A 13,427-nucleotide genomic window follows, 5' to 3' on the forward strand; every position below is an offset into this window, starting at 1 on the left:
AGTTGATCGATGCACTCTTGTCTTGATAGTCCACGTCGAAAATCGTAAAAAATCATTGCATGAAAATGTTTACAAGTTAATTCCATTTTATTGTTGTCGCGCAATCTCCAAGGCAACGTAAACAACACAAATGAAACTATTGACAAAACATTTGAAGTACGTTATGGTCAATAATGCCAGACGATTCCGTGCAAACGTCAAATCGCGCCTAACTTCAATCAGTGTTGCCAAGGCTCAAAATATAAATAGTGGCCCTCGTATTCTTGTTTAGTTACAGCATGATTTTAGAACCATAATCAACTTTTTTACCACTTAAAGTTTTTCCAAATGCAGGTGCCACACTCCACTCTACTTCTTCTACAATAAATAAGAAATATTGATTCATGTGACCACTGCAGTGTTAAGTTGTGTTTTTTTTGGAGATAGGGTGGGGGGGGGGGTAAAGGTCCGCAGTTTTTACGTTTGATTTTTGGTCGATTTTTGGTCTTAAGTTTTTAATCTTGAAATGTCATAAATGGATACCTTATTTATACAGCTAAAATGAACACCAGTTTTAGAACCCGCAAAGTTAATGGTTTAAAGTAAGAATTTGATTTTATCGACATAAGCAAATTCAGACCTTTGCCCCATAGTATGGGGCAAAAATCTGCAGGTGAACTATCCTGTGGATTCTTGTCCCACACAGCGAGAACAAAATTATTACAATAACTTTTGCTATATTTACTGTATTAAACTGCATTATGATAACCATAGAACATAAAATAGTCATGCATTTTAAATTGACAAGTAGGTATCCCAAGATTTAAATAGCTTTAGAAATTAAACTCAAATAACTTTAGAATAAAAACAAATCACTCAGATCAGTCTTAAAACCTATCATGTCTTTGAATCGAGTAGAACTGCTATGAATCGGTGTGGAAAATTTTCTAACAACATCGTCTTTATGTTAGAATGATCGTTCATCCGTTTCCTTGAATCTCATAGTTTGCGGAGCTCTTTTGTAAAATACACCGATGTAGCCATCAACGTCAAGTTCAATGATTTTAGCCACGTACAAACGGAATGATGATTTAGTTTTTCCATACACTTTGACCACAACCAAGTCACCGGGTAGAAGTTCAGCTGGAATGTTGTCACATTCTGATTCATTGCTGGTTACTACAAATGCAGAGTCGTCACTGCTTTCATGAAGGAAAAATTGGGATTCTGATTCAGATGATGACACAAGTTTTTCATCAACTCTTTTCTTCAGGTTATCAGTACTTTGAAAGAGTATCTTCTTTGATTTTTTTGATTCATAGACGTTCTTCTCGTGATCTAGCGTTCCCTGTCGTAGTGCTTCAAGTTGTTCCTTGTGTGGTGTCGAAGTGAGAAGAGTAGATTTTAGGCCTCTTCCAGTACGTTTTCTTCTAATATTTAATTTCGAGAGTGGAATAATAATTAAACTCAAATAACTTTAGAATAAAAACAAATCACTCAGATCAGTCTTAAAACCTATCATGTCTTTGAATCGAGTAGAACTGCTATGAATCGGTGTGGACAATTTTCTAACAACATCGTCTTTATGTTAGAACGATCGTTCATCTGTTTTCCTTGAATCTCATAGTTTGCGGAGATAAGAATAAGGATATTAAATTAGGCACCTGGGATGTTCTGAGCCTTTACCAGCCTGGGGCATTTCAGTGTACAGTTAATGAGATAGTTAAATATAAATTAGATGTAGTAGCTGTCTAGGAAGTTAGGTGGCCAGGAGAAGGGAATTGTAAAACCAAAAACTATACTTTTTTCTATGGTGGTACTGAAAATCATAATTTTGGAACAGGCTTTTTCATAAATAATAGAATTATCTCGGCTCTTAAAACAGTAGAATTTATTAATGATAGGATATCATATGCAGTTTTACAGGGTAGGTGGTGTAAAATTATTTTAATAAACATACATGCACCAACGGACGATAAAGATGATAATACTAAAGATGATTTTTATACAGAGTTAGAACAGGTCTTTGATAAATTTTCTCAGTATGATATGAAAATTCTGTTAGGTGACTGTAATGCACAGATTGGCAAAGAAGAGATATTTAAACCCACGATTGGTAAAGAAAGTCTTCATGAATTAAGTAATGATATAATGGTATAAGATTGATTACTTTTGCAACCTCAAAGAATTTAATTGTGAAAAGTACCACTTTTAAACATAAAGATATCCATAAATATACCTGGTCTTCTCCAGATGGTAAAACTCATAATCAGATAGATCATATTCTCATTGATAAGAGAAGGCATACTAGTGTAATTGACGTTCGTACACATAGAGGTGCTGACTGTGCCAGTGACCATTATTTAGTAATTGCTAAATTAAGAGAGAGACTCTCAGTGATAAATCATAAGCAACAAAATCTAAAAGTTCTAAAATTTGATACAGGAAAGTTTACTGATGAAAGAATTAAGAAAGATTACCAAATTAAACTGTCAAATAGATTTGATGTTTTGCAGGATTTAAATGATGATGAAAATATAAATGAAACAGACGTAAATAAGAATTGGGAGCACATACGTAATGCAATAGAATCAGCAGGTAAAGAAAGTATAGGATACCATAAACGGAGAAAAAGTAAGCCATGGTTTGATAATGAATGTCATAATCTAATAGAAATAAGAAATCAGGCTAGACTTAGGTGGTTAAATAACTCTGATGATACAAATCTAAACAATTATAATAGAATAAAGCGAGAAGTTAACCGCACGTTTAGAAGTAAAAAAAAGAGATTACTTGAAAAGCAAAATTAACGAAATTGAAACAAACAGCAAAAATAAAAATATCAGAGATCTATATAAAGGTGTAAATGAGTTTAGAAAGGGGTGGCAACCTAAAGTAAACTTGATAAAAGATAAAGACGGTGATTTTCTAGCTGACCCAAGCGATATTCTAAATAGATGGAAGAACTACTTTAATGACCTTTTAAATGTCCATGTAGGAGATAAATCAGAAGTAAATGAAGTCCACACAGCAGAACCTTTAGTTCCAGAACCTAACTTGACTGAAGTTAAAGATGCTATTAAAATGCTAAAGAATAACAAAGCACCTGGCATTGATTTAATACCAGCTGAGTTAATTAAATATGGTGGAAATTCATTAATATGTGAAATTCATAAATTAATTTGTTTAATATGGAATAAAGAAGAAATTCCTCAACAGTGGAAAGAATCCATAATTGTTCCTGTGTTAAAAAAAGGTGATAAAATGAACTGCAATAATTACCGTGGAATTTCTCTACTCTCAACAACATACAAAATATTGTCTAACATTCTTTTAACAAGACTAACCCCATATGCTAATGAAATTATAGGTGATTATCAATGTGGATTTAAACGTAACAGATCAACTACAGATCAAATTTTTCACATCAGACTGACACTTGAAAAAAAGTGGGAATATAATCAAAATGTCCATCAGCTATTCATTGATTTCAAAAAAGCATATGATTCGGTCAAAAGAGATAAATTATATAATATATTAGTAGAGTTTGGAATACCTAAGAAGCTTGTTAGTATGATAAAAATATGCAGCAGTGAAACAGAAAGTAAAATTCGTTTGGGTATTAATATGTCTGACAAATTTACAATTCATGATGGGTTAAAACAAGGAGATGCATTATCTCCATTGCTCTTTAATTTTGCCTTAGAATATGCTGTTAGGAAGGTAAAAGAAACTAAAGAAGGACTAAAATTAAATGGTGTGACTCAGTTGTTAGCATATGCAGATGATGTAGACTTACTGGGGGATGATGTGATTACAATTAAGAATAATGGTAAAATATTTTTCAAAACTGCTAAAGAGATAGGTTTGGAAGTTAACAAAGAGAAAACTAAATATATGCTTACAGGCCGAAACCAAGTGTTAGGTAATAATCAAAATCTAATTATTGATAACAACTCGTTTGAACCAGTTTCCAAATTCAAATACTTAGGAGTAATATTAACAAATGAAAATTATATTAAAGAGGAAATAAAAAGTAGGCTTAATTCAGGAAATGCATGTTACTTCTCTCTTCATAAACTTTTGTCTTCTCGTTTAATATCTAAGAAACTAAAAGTTAAAATATACAAAACAGTAATTTTGCCTGTAGTATTATATGGATGCGAAACTTGGTCCCTTACATTGAAAGAGGAACATAAATTGAGAGTATTTGAAAATAAGATCCTTAGGAAAATATTTGGACCTAAAAGGGATGAGGAAACAGGTGAGTGGAGAAGGTTACATAATTTAGAACTACATAATTTGTATTCATGTCCAGATATTATTAGAATAATTAAATCAAGAAGACTTAGGTGGGCAGGCCATGTGGCACGAATGGGAGAGGAAAGAGGAGTTTACAGGATTCTTGTTGGGAAACCTGATGGTAAGAGACCTGGAGGAAGGCCAAGACGAAGATGGAGGGACAACGTTGAGATGGACCTAAGGGAAATCTGTAGAGATGGGAAAGAGTATATAGAACTTGCTCAAGATAGGGAAAGATGGAAGGCCTGTGTTGCTGGAGCCATGAACATTCGGGTTTAAGAAGGCTAGGGAGTTAGTTAGTTTGGAATAATATCATGGGGAGACACTGATGACTGACGAGAACTAGAAGTCCCAGGTGCAATATTTTGCAGAGCAGCCCTGTTGCTTGTCCTATCAAGGGAAGAGGAAGGGACAGGAGTAGGATTGCCTGGAGCAGCCACATTGCTGGACTCATCATACCTTGTTTCTACAAGAGCAGACTGAGAGTTTTCCGGCGGACTGTCTTCAAAGCAAATTCTTCCATGCAGGTCAGGATATTCAAGATCAACAGTATCAATTTCATGATCTTGTTCTGTTACTGAGACTGGTAAAAAATCTTCATCAGTAAAAATATTGATATCCAATGGATGAATTCTAGTCACTCGAAATCCTTGAGTGGCTTTTTCTACTGTGGCTGTTTTCTCGAATGCTCGACTAAATATACCTGCTACGTTAATAGCTGACCAGGATTCGATGTAATTCAATTGTCGCATAAATCATCATAATAAGCTTTCAATGGCCTCAAGAAAGCACGATCCAAGGGTTGGGTTTGGTGGCTGTGTGTATGTTGTGTTTCTTAGCCGAAGTAATAGCCTGGAGGGAAACATGCGATATGTGATTATCCAAAATAAGCAAAATTGGGACTTCTGCAGAGGGGTTAGTGTGTTTTCTAAAATGGTCTAGATAAACTAAAAATGTTTCCACATTCATATAACCAGAATCTGTGACAACCATTGCAGAACCGATTGGCCCATCTTTCAGAAGAAGCGGATTGTTTCTTTTTCTTGAAAATATGAAAAATGGTGGGACGTGATGTCCTGTAGCACTCATCGCACAAGCAACTGTAATTGTTTTTCCTTTGTCAGCTGACACATTTTTTGACACTTCTGGTTTACCTTTTGGAGCAGCATGTTTAGGTAATTTATTCGGGATGGTTTGGAAGCCACTTTCGTCCATGTTGTAGATGCGGTTTGGCGGAAAGTGGTATTTCTCCAGGATCTGCTTCAAATTTTGAAAATATTGGATCAGTTGTTGCCTGTTGAATCCCATTGTTCTAGAACACTTGTCTTTCTCGGAGTTCTCAGAGAGAGATGATTCCTCTTCATAAATTCCCTTGTGCAGTCTCTGCCAGCTAACTTCGATTCCTTTGAAAAGGAATGCGTGATTCCGTTTCTTTCTGCATATTCATAGGCAAGGAAGCATAGAGACTTCAATGTAAGTCCATAGAAACGGGCATCCAAGTCTTTAAGATGTTTCACTATTTCCTTTTCTTGCTCGGGCGTGAACACATGTTTGAAACGTCCTAGCGACCCAACTCTGTTGCCAGCTTTCAATCTTTTATGAACTGTTGATTAATCAAACCCAAGAACTCGACCGATTTTTCTTACAGACATGCCATCTGCTTTCATTTGTTGTGCTTGTTGAAAAAGAGCATCGGTCAGCGGTCTCACTTCTGCTTTCTTTCTTTTGTAGTTCCTGCAACAAGAAAATGAGGTTTGTATGAGGACTTCTAGCATTTGAAAGTATTCTTTTTCAGAGATATTATGTACATTTGATAATAATTGAGTATATTCCCACGATTGAATTTTTCCTGTTGAATCAAAATTTTGCGATGTTGTTTGAGAAATACACTAAGCTCTATTTTAGTGCTATAATTAATTCAGAAGCTATCAACACAAAATGCCTAATTTTGCTTCCACTTTCACAAGATTTGTCAAAGCTACAAAGAGAAAAATTTTCAACAATACCGGTACCTAAAAGAGTTCATGAAGTTTAATAGATAGCTATGCAATTATAAATTAATACAGAAAGAATTTTTAAAGACAAGAAATTATTTAGCAATTCAACATGAAACCCCAGCCACAAGACAAAACTTGGCAATAATTTAGTCGGTTGGTCTATAGCCTTGAATTGTTAGCCTTCTTTTAGACATTGCTAATACATAGGGACATTGAATTTTCGTGATGTGTGAAATCGCGAAATGTGAAAAAAAGATGCAACTTTGAACATTCTGCAAGTACACCCCCAATGATGAAATATGCATCAGTTTTATTCACGAAGTAATGCGAAATGTGTTCTTTTCCACGAAATAACCGTGAAATATCATCAAATTAAGTAGAAAACACGCAAAAACCAGCAATCCAGGTTGTGCGTGCAAACTGTCGATTTGTAACGAAACGTTTGCCTAAAATTTCCTACCACTTGCAGCTGAAGAACGTTTTATCTTCGATCACAACAGGAAGATGCTGCAAATTGGGATTTCCCATGCACATAATCTCATTTCGAAAACTTCGCTCCCTGTCAAGCTGCATTCCTTTCTTCCCCCGAATATGCAATTTAGAAATGAAGTGATTTTGTGGTGTTTTATTTTTGGTTCGACAGCTAAGTACTTGTGTAGTAGTTTATCAATTTATAGCTCTTTTGTATGTTGTTTCCTCTCATGATGAAAAAGTGTGTGCCAATTTTTTTCTTTCCACCGCTTATCTAACATTTTATTTACCGCTCTCCTCAGTTTTTATTTTCCATAAATTTGTCTCCCTACTAATACAGTATAATCCCAACAATAGATAACAATGTAAGGTAGAGTAAATTTTTGTGAGGAATTGAATATACAATTTGAAAAATTATACGAATGGGGTAAAAGTCCGCAGCGGACGTTTGCCCCACTCTCTCAGCGGATTTTCAAGTATCGCCATGTTGAAAAACACTGGCAATTCCCGCCAAATAACAGCATACCTTGATGGACTGCCTCCATTAAAAGATTAATAAAGGTTTATACATAAACACACAAACATAGTAATACATGAACCTATAACCAAGCCAGCGTCCGAGAAGTGGTTTGTTTATTCCAAATTACATCAAAATATACAAAAACGTAACTTACCTCATAGCTGTAAAGGTTTCAATTCTAGGAACATCACACTTCGTACATCCTGTCTCCTTGACTATACCTCGTGATCTGAACAACAGTGGTACCAGTTCAATTCGAAGCCTTCTCAAAAAAGCTATGCGGATCTTTGCCCTTCGCGGACCCTTACCCCCGACCACCCTATATAACTCATTTGATAAATGACTTACAACAATGATAAAGTTGATAAAAACCTCATTCAAGTGCACAACAATGTTACAAAGTACTCATATTAAAGGGCGTTCTATTGAAATATATATCGTCTGACAAAATAACACAATCTACTGTGCAAAAGTATCACATTGTAAAATGTACATTTTAAGGAAACTGCTATTGTGGTATCTATCATCTTGGCAAAAGTACATACTATTTTTTGAGAGTATTCATGTACCAATAAAAATTAAATTGATGATTAATACTTAATTAACAGGTCAGCAAACAATATGTGTAACAGACTACTATGTAGATTAATTAAAATTTGCATAGTCACTTATGTGCTTTTACATGCAGTGTAATATATTGTGTGTCATAAAAAAATACAAAAAGAAAATATTTATTTGCACAGAGTTATTACTTACCAATGCTCCTTATATAATGTATTATCAATCAAGTTGGTGATAATAGAACATTAAAACTTACGTTCTCACTTAGCATTTCTATTTTAGGATTTCATTGAACACATTTCACATTAGCTTTACATATTTATCAATGTCTGTTGAGGAAGAGCACAAAGTTCCAAGGCAAGCTTCACAAATCATTCAGTGCCTTCCTGGTGGGGTAGTGGTAACATTGTCACCTTGTAATCAAGGGGTTCCAGTTTCGGTACCTCGCATATTGCACAGTTCTTTTGATCCCACTTTAAACTGTAGGTCCAGTCCCAATTAGCCTATTTGTGCATAAAGCAGGCTTAAAGCCCAACTCAAACAAATAACAAATCATTCAGTCGACTTTACAGAAAAAAGCCATCTCCTCTTGGTTTTAAGGCAAATCTTCCGAACAACTTCAGAAGGATCCACAGCAATTTTCTATGTATGCTTAGTAATGCTAATGATGTGAAAGGATTCTCTCCTGTGGAATTTCTCAAATATATCTTAATGGGCTTTAAAGATGAAAATATGTCTTAGCAGATGCCTGTTGACAAAATTTCAAACTGATAGTGTTGCCAGCTATGGAGATATGGCTACACTTATGGCCCATATAATCGCTAGTCCCAAACCAATCAAATACTGCACATGGATGGCATCAGACATCTGATTATGACCCTTCGATAATTTTTTACATATTTTTCTCACCTAAAAATGGCATTCTGAAAAAAAAAATTCTGACTTCCACATTTATTAATTCATAAAATGTCCTGCATGAAGTTAACTGATAATATTAAGCATTGAGAAATATCTCAATGGATGAGGCTTTCTAATGCAGAAAACCTGATGTAAATATCTCTTATTGTTTCCATGTTATGAGTGATCAAAATTTGGGTTGGGTTGAAACACTCTGTATAATCCACACATACTGTAATCCACAAATGTTAGGTACTTTTTGTATGTTACTTTGCACTCAAGTAAAACAGTGTTGTTTAGAAACTTTTCAAACTGCAAATCTTACATGAATACACATATTTCTATCATCAAGTTTGGTATCATATTGAATAAATGTAACCCACTCTGTGAAACTCTTGTTTTTCTGTAAACATTTTCATTCCAGAAACCTAAATATTTCTGAGGTTTGAAAACAAAAGAAATCTGCCATGGCTCCTAAAAAGAAGAAGAAGCAAAGTAAGTTAACACGAATGACAGATGAAGAGAAGGCTCTGTATTTGCAGAAGAAGATGGCTGCTGAAGAGGAAGCTCGTCAAAGGAAGAATCAATTAATTGAGACTTTCATGAAAGTAAGTCTTAAGTCTTTCTTAATTTTTGGCAAAGCATCTGATATGCAATGTAGTAAAGTAGATGTATGTCGTGGACCATATGTAAAAAAGAAAGTTATCAAATAAATTATGGCAAACAGTGAACATTATTAACTGCATGGGAATTAACAGGTGGGAGGGGAAGGATATCCTTTGAAAAGGATATTTATTTTTATCCCTGCCAGGGATGTTTTTTTATCCCCTCAAAGAAAATGAAAATGAAAGTACATAGTATACCATTTCTTAACTATGTAACAAACGCAACTGAAAAATCATTCATGTTCATTAATGATCCAATCACCAAAGATTTCCATGCCAACAAGTAAGAAGCCTTGTGGATTAAAGGAGGACTCCATTCTCCAACTGACCAAGGTCACCAAACATGTATTAAAGTGTTCACAAGAAACTTGTAGGTACAGTCCATACCAGCTAACTGTAGACCAGGTGAAGGAGAACAAGTCTCTGCGCAAGTAGTGACGCGAGACAGCTCCACCAATGAACAGTGAGAGAAACGGGATTGTGTAATCGGCGACAGGAGTTTTCCCGATTTCCTCCAGTGTTGCAACTTTTGAAAAGGATAATACCGAACGCACATGGCAAACGGACCATATATTTGTCTCCAGGTCCATATGATTAGTTTAAGAATTCTTAGGAAAATATTAGGGATAAAACTGCAAGAGCAAATTTTCACAAGCCGTGCATTTAGCTTACGGTCTAAGGTCTGGACCGTATGTCCGTACATGTATGGTCAGGACCGTACGGTTGGCAATGCCGTGCTTTCACCACTAGATTTTCCTCTTTCTCCTCTGCTCAACAGTTAGCTGGTATGGACTATAGGTTAAATGGAAATCAAGTTTAAACTTGGCAATAGAAATTTGTCAAGTTTTCAGTGTTATTAGTTCTTCGATATATCTTTTTGTGTACGAGTTTGGGTTTTCGTAGAATGTAAATATACTAAGTGTTTCTAAGTGGCATGTAAATGTTATAAGATTTAATGACCTAGGTTAGAATCAATGAAGATACTTAGAATCACAAGGCAATAGTTTAGTTTACTGACCGGTAACATATGTGTGTGTGTGTGAAAAAAAAACCTACACAAAATTATATCACACACCACTGACTGGGTATCCCTTCCAAAGCAAAAGCTTAATTTGCACAGTGATTATAAATGAGGTAGAAAGGCATTGGCCATCTTTAAAAGAAAGAAGCAAATTGTTGCTTGTTTTTTCTACCACTCAACTATTTACTGATGCCTTAGGATCCTGATACCATTGTGCATTAAAGATGAAGCGATCACACTCCCCAACATGTCTAAAACTAACTGTCTAAGCAGTTAATTAACATCAGAATAAATATCCTTTCACGTCAAAAATTAAGTGATTACTAGGGCTAGGATTTTTATGACCTAAAAATCACCAAAATATGCAAAATAAAATATGCTCTTATGACCTAAACTTTTACAAAGTATGTACTATAATTTGAAAAATATGCCCTTATAACTGGACTGTTTCAAACATCAATATCTAAATGCTGAGATATTTTCACATACGTACTATTTTTAGTTCACTTTATGGGCCCTGAGTAACGATGCACAATGAATACTTTCTCTAAATTTTCAAATAAAAATGAAAAAGATTTCGCTACAGTCCAAAGAAAAAAAAAACTCTCGAGTTAACATGGGAGTAAGAACAAATCCACTTAAAAAATGACTGTATATTTCTTGAAAATGCAAAAATATGCTGAATGTGACCGAGAATCCACAAAATATGCCTAAATATGCCCTTAAAAAGCACCTTAATATTATTAGTTTCTTCATAATATGAATTTCTATATGTTTAGGGAACACATCACCCTTACCAAAAAAAATATGCTAAGTCATAAAAATCCTAGCCCTAGTGATCACCAAGAGAGTCTGAAACTAACATCAGATTGTGAATCAACATAAGAAAACTGGATCATAAGCCTGATGTTTGTAAAACTGACATAAAATAAGTAATATACTTTGGCGTGAATATATAATAATAAATAACCCATGGTGCAACAACCCGTCAAGGCCAGGGCCTACCTATCGACTGCTGGCCTCACTCCCACCTGCCGAGGTGTGAGATCATCCAACCTGTGGTCAGCACGACAAACTCCCAGTCATTGTTGTACATTTCCATGACAAAGGCCGAAATCTCAGGAGAAAAGTTGCTACGCTTCCCCCCAGAAGACTCAAACCTGTGAGCATCCCATAGCCGGAGCCCAAAGCATGGTGCCTTAGACCGCACAGCCACGATATGGAACACTTTGGAGTGAATGGTAAAGGCAAATTGCTCTTTTATTTCCAAAATCAACTGATTACCTCTTCCTCAGAGAGAAGTTCAAGTAACAATAAACTACCATTTTACACAATGGTAAGTAGCATTCCCCCCCGTACCTTGATTCCAATCAAAATGATGCACATGTTTTCCTACTGTGTTCTTTCTTGTCAAGTTATTCCATGAATAAAGTGAGAGGTATATTTTCTAAGTTAATTGGCTTGCTTATTATCACTCAATGAATCCCATTTAAATTTCAGATTAAACTGAAGAGAGAAGAAGCATTTGCTAGATTAAATCTGGCAAAAATAAATCAACAATGGAGGCAAATTCTTCGTCAAGCAAAATGCAAGGACTTGAAGCAAGACATGGAGGTTAGTATTTAATAACTTGGAGCATGTTTTATACACAGCCATTCAAAAAGTGTGGTGTAAAAGTAAAGCTGATTTATTCATACCCAAACTGACATACAACTGTCATGACATGAGCTAAGGGAAGAATTCTCCAGTTTTACATGTACATTACAAGCATCCTATGTGGATATTGTAGGCCCAGCGGTCAAGATGGTACTTCAGTACTGCCCAGACCCATCTCCAGCATTATCTCGGATGTCAGTTTCCAGGGCATCTAGAGTCACCAGTGGATTCAAACTGCTTCATTGAAGGTACCCTACAGATTCTATGCACCATATTCTTGTTAAATTTGGTCTGGAAGTGCCACTGCACTGTTACGGAATCTCTGTTTGAATTTCTTCACACAAAATGTCCTTTTTCTGCATCAATGTTGCTATCATGCATACACAACACCACTTGCATCACAGCAATCACTTATGCATAAATATGTAGACAAGAAATTGAGGCCTTTCTTTTGCATAACTCTGAATATCCGTATCCAGTGTTGATAAGCTTCCTAATGCAGTAACTTGTACTTGTTAATGCATTAATTTTTAAATGTGTTAATGTCACGTAACTAACATTATTTTTCTAAATGTAATAATCAAACCTTTAAGTTACTTATCTTGCAGTAGTTAAGTTCAGTTCTGCCTAATATATTGTCCAGAACAATTCTACTTTTTTCAGAAACGCTACCTTCACGGCAGACAAAGATGTAAACATATCCTCATTATTTCAGAAGCCTCTTTGCCAACTCCCCTCCCACCTACATTCAAACACCACCTGCATTCATGTATGCATCTTGGAGTTGTAACACATGCACATGTTTAAAGCGAATGTTCACTTTGCTGAATAAATTAATCAAATATCAATGAATATCTGGTACATCCCCTTCCATTGATCTGTTCATTTGAGCAAGAATTTAACTCTGACCTCTGCTACTTCTTAATATCAAAATATTTCTGTATTGTGCTGCCAACTAAAGTTAGGTATTAAAATACCAATAAATGCGGATTTATAATGAAAAAACAAAACAGTGTAATAGTGACATTTTTCATGGTCTTAACATTGATCATTAATTTAATATGACTTTTGGATCAATCTGTAGTATTGATCAAAAACATTCCTATGCTGTACTATGAACACCATTTTTTTGTTAGGGACATCTCAAAGATTGTTGGCTTTTTAGGCTATATCAAATTAAGTCTATATGAATTTTATTATTTTGTTTTCCAGGCAATGAGAACTGCCTTTGAGAGAACACTAACTGCAAAAAATGCCCTCATAAAGCACCTTCAAGTTGACCTGGAGGAAGCAGAAGAACAATACATGCGGCTTCTGCAATCTCATTTTGAGACAATTGATAAAATGATGGGTGAGAA

The 13,427-nt window shown here is 35.1% G+C and overlaps 1 protein-coding gene across 1 annotated transcript in view; it reads left to right on the forward strand.

Annotated features, from left to right (window-relative positions):
- LOC145989489 (dynein regulatory complex subunit 2-like) overlaps positions 1 to 13,427 on the forward strand; it is a 68,035-nt gene that overhangs the window by 11,706 nt on the left and 42,902 nt on the right. Inside the window, exons 2-4 of the mRNA XM_083124838.1 lie at positions 9,152 to 9,335; positions 11,914 to 12,027; positions 13,282 to 13,420. Of these exons, the coding sequence (XP_082980964.1) occupies positions 9,195 to 9,335; positions 11,914 to 12,027; positions 13,282 to 13,420 (394 nt within the window). The 5' untranslated portion in view covers positions 9,152 to 9,194. The remainder of the gene's footprint in view (positions 1 to 9,151; positions 9,336 to 11,913; positions 12,028 to 13,281; positions 13,421 to 13,427) is intronic.

This window comes from Lepisma saccharinum, chromosome 6 (assembly GCF_977018435.1).
Source record: "Lepisma saccharinum chromosome 6, izLepSacc3.1, whole genome shotgun sequence".
NCBI classification, from domain to species: Eukaryota; Metazoa; Arthropoda; class Insecta; order Zygentoma; family Lepismatidae; genus Lepisma; species Lepisma saccharinum.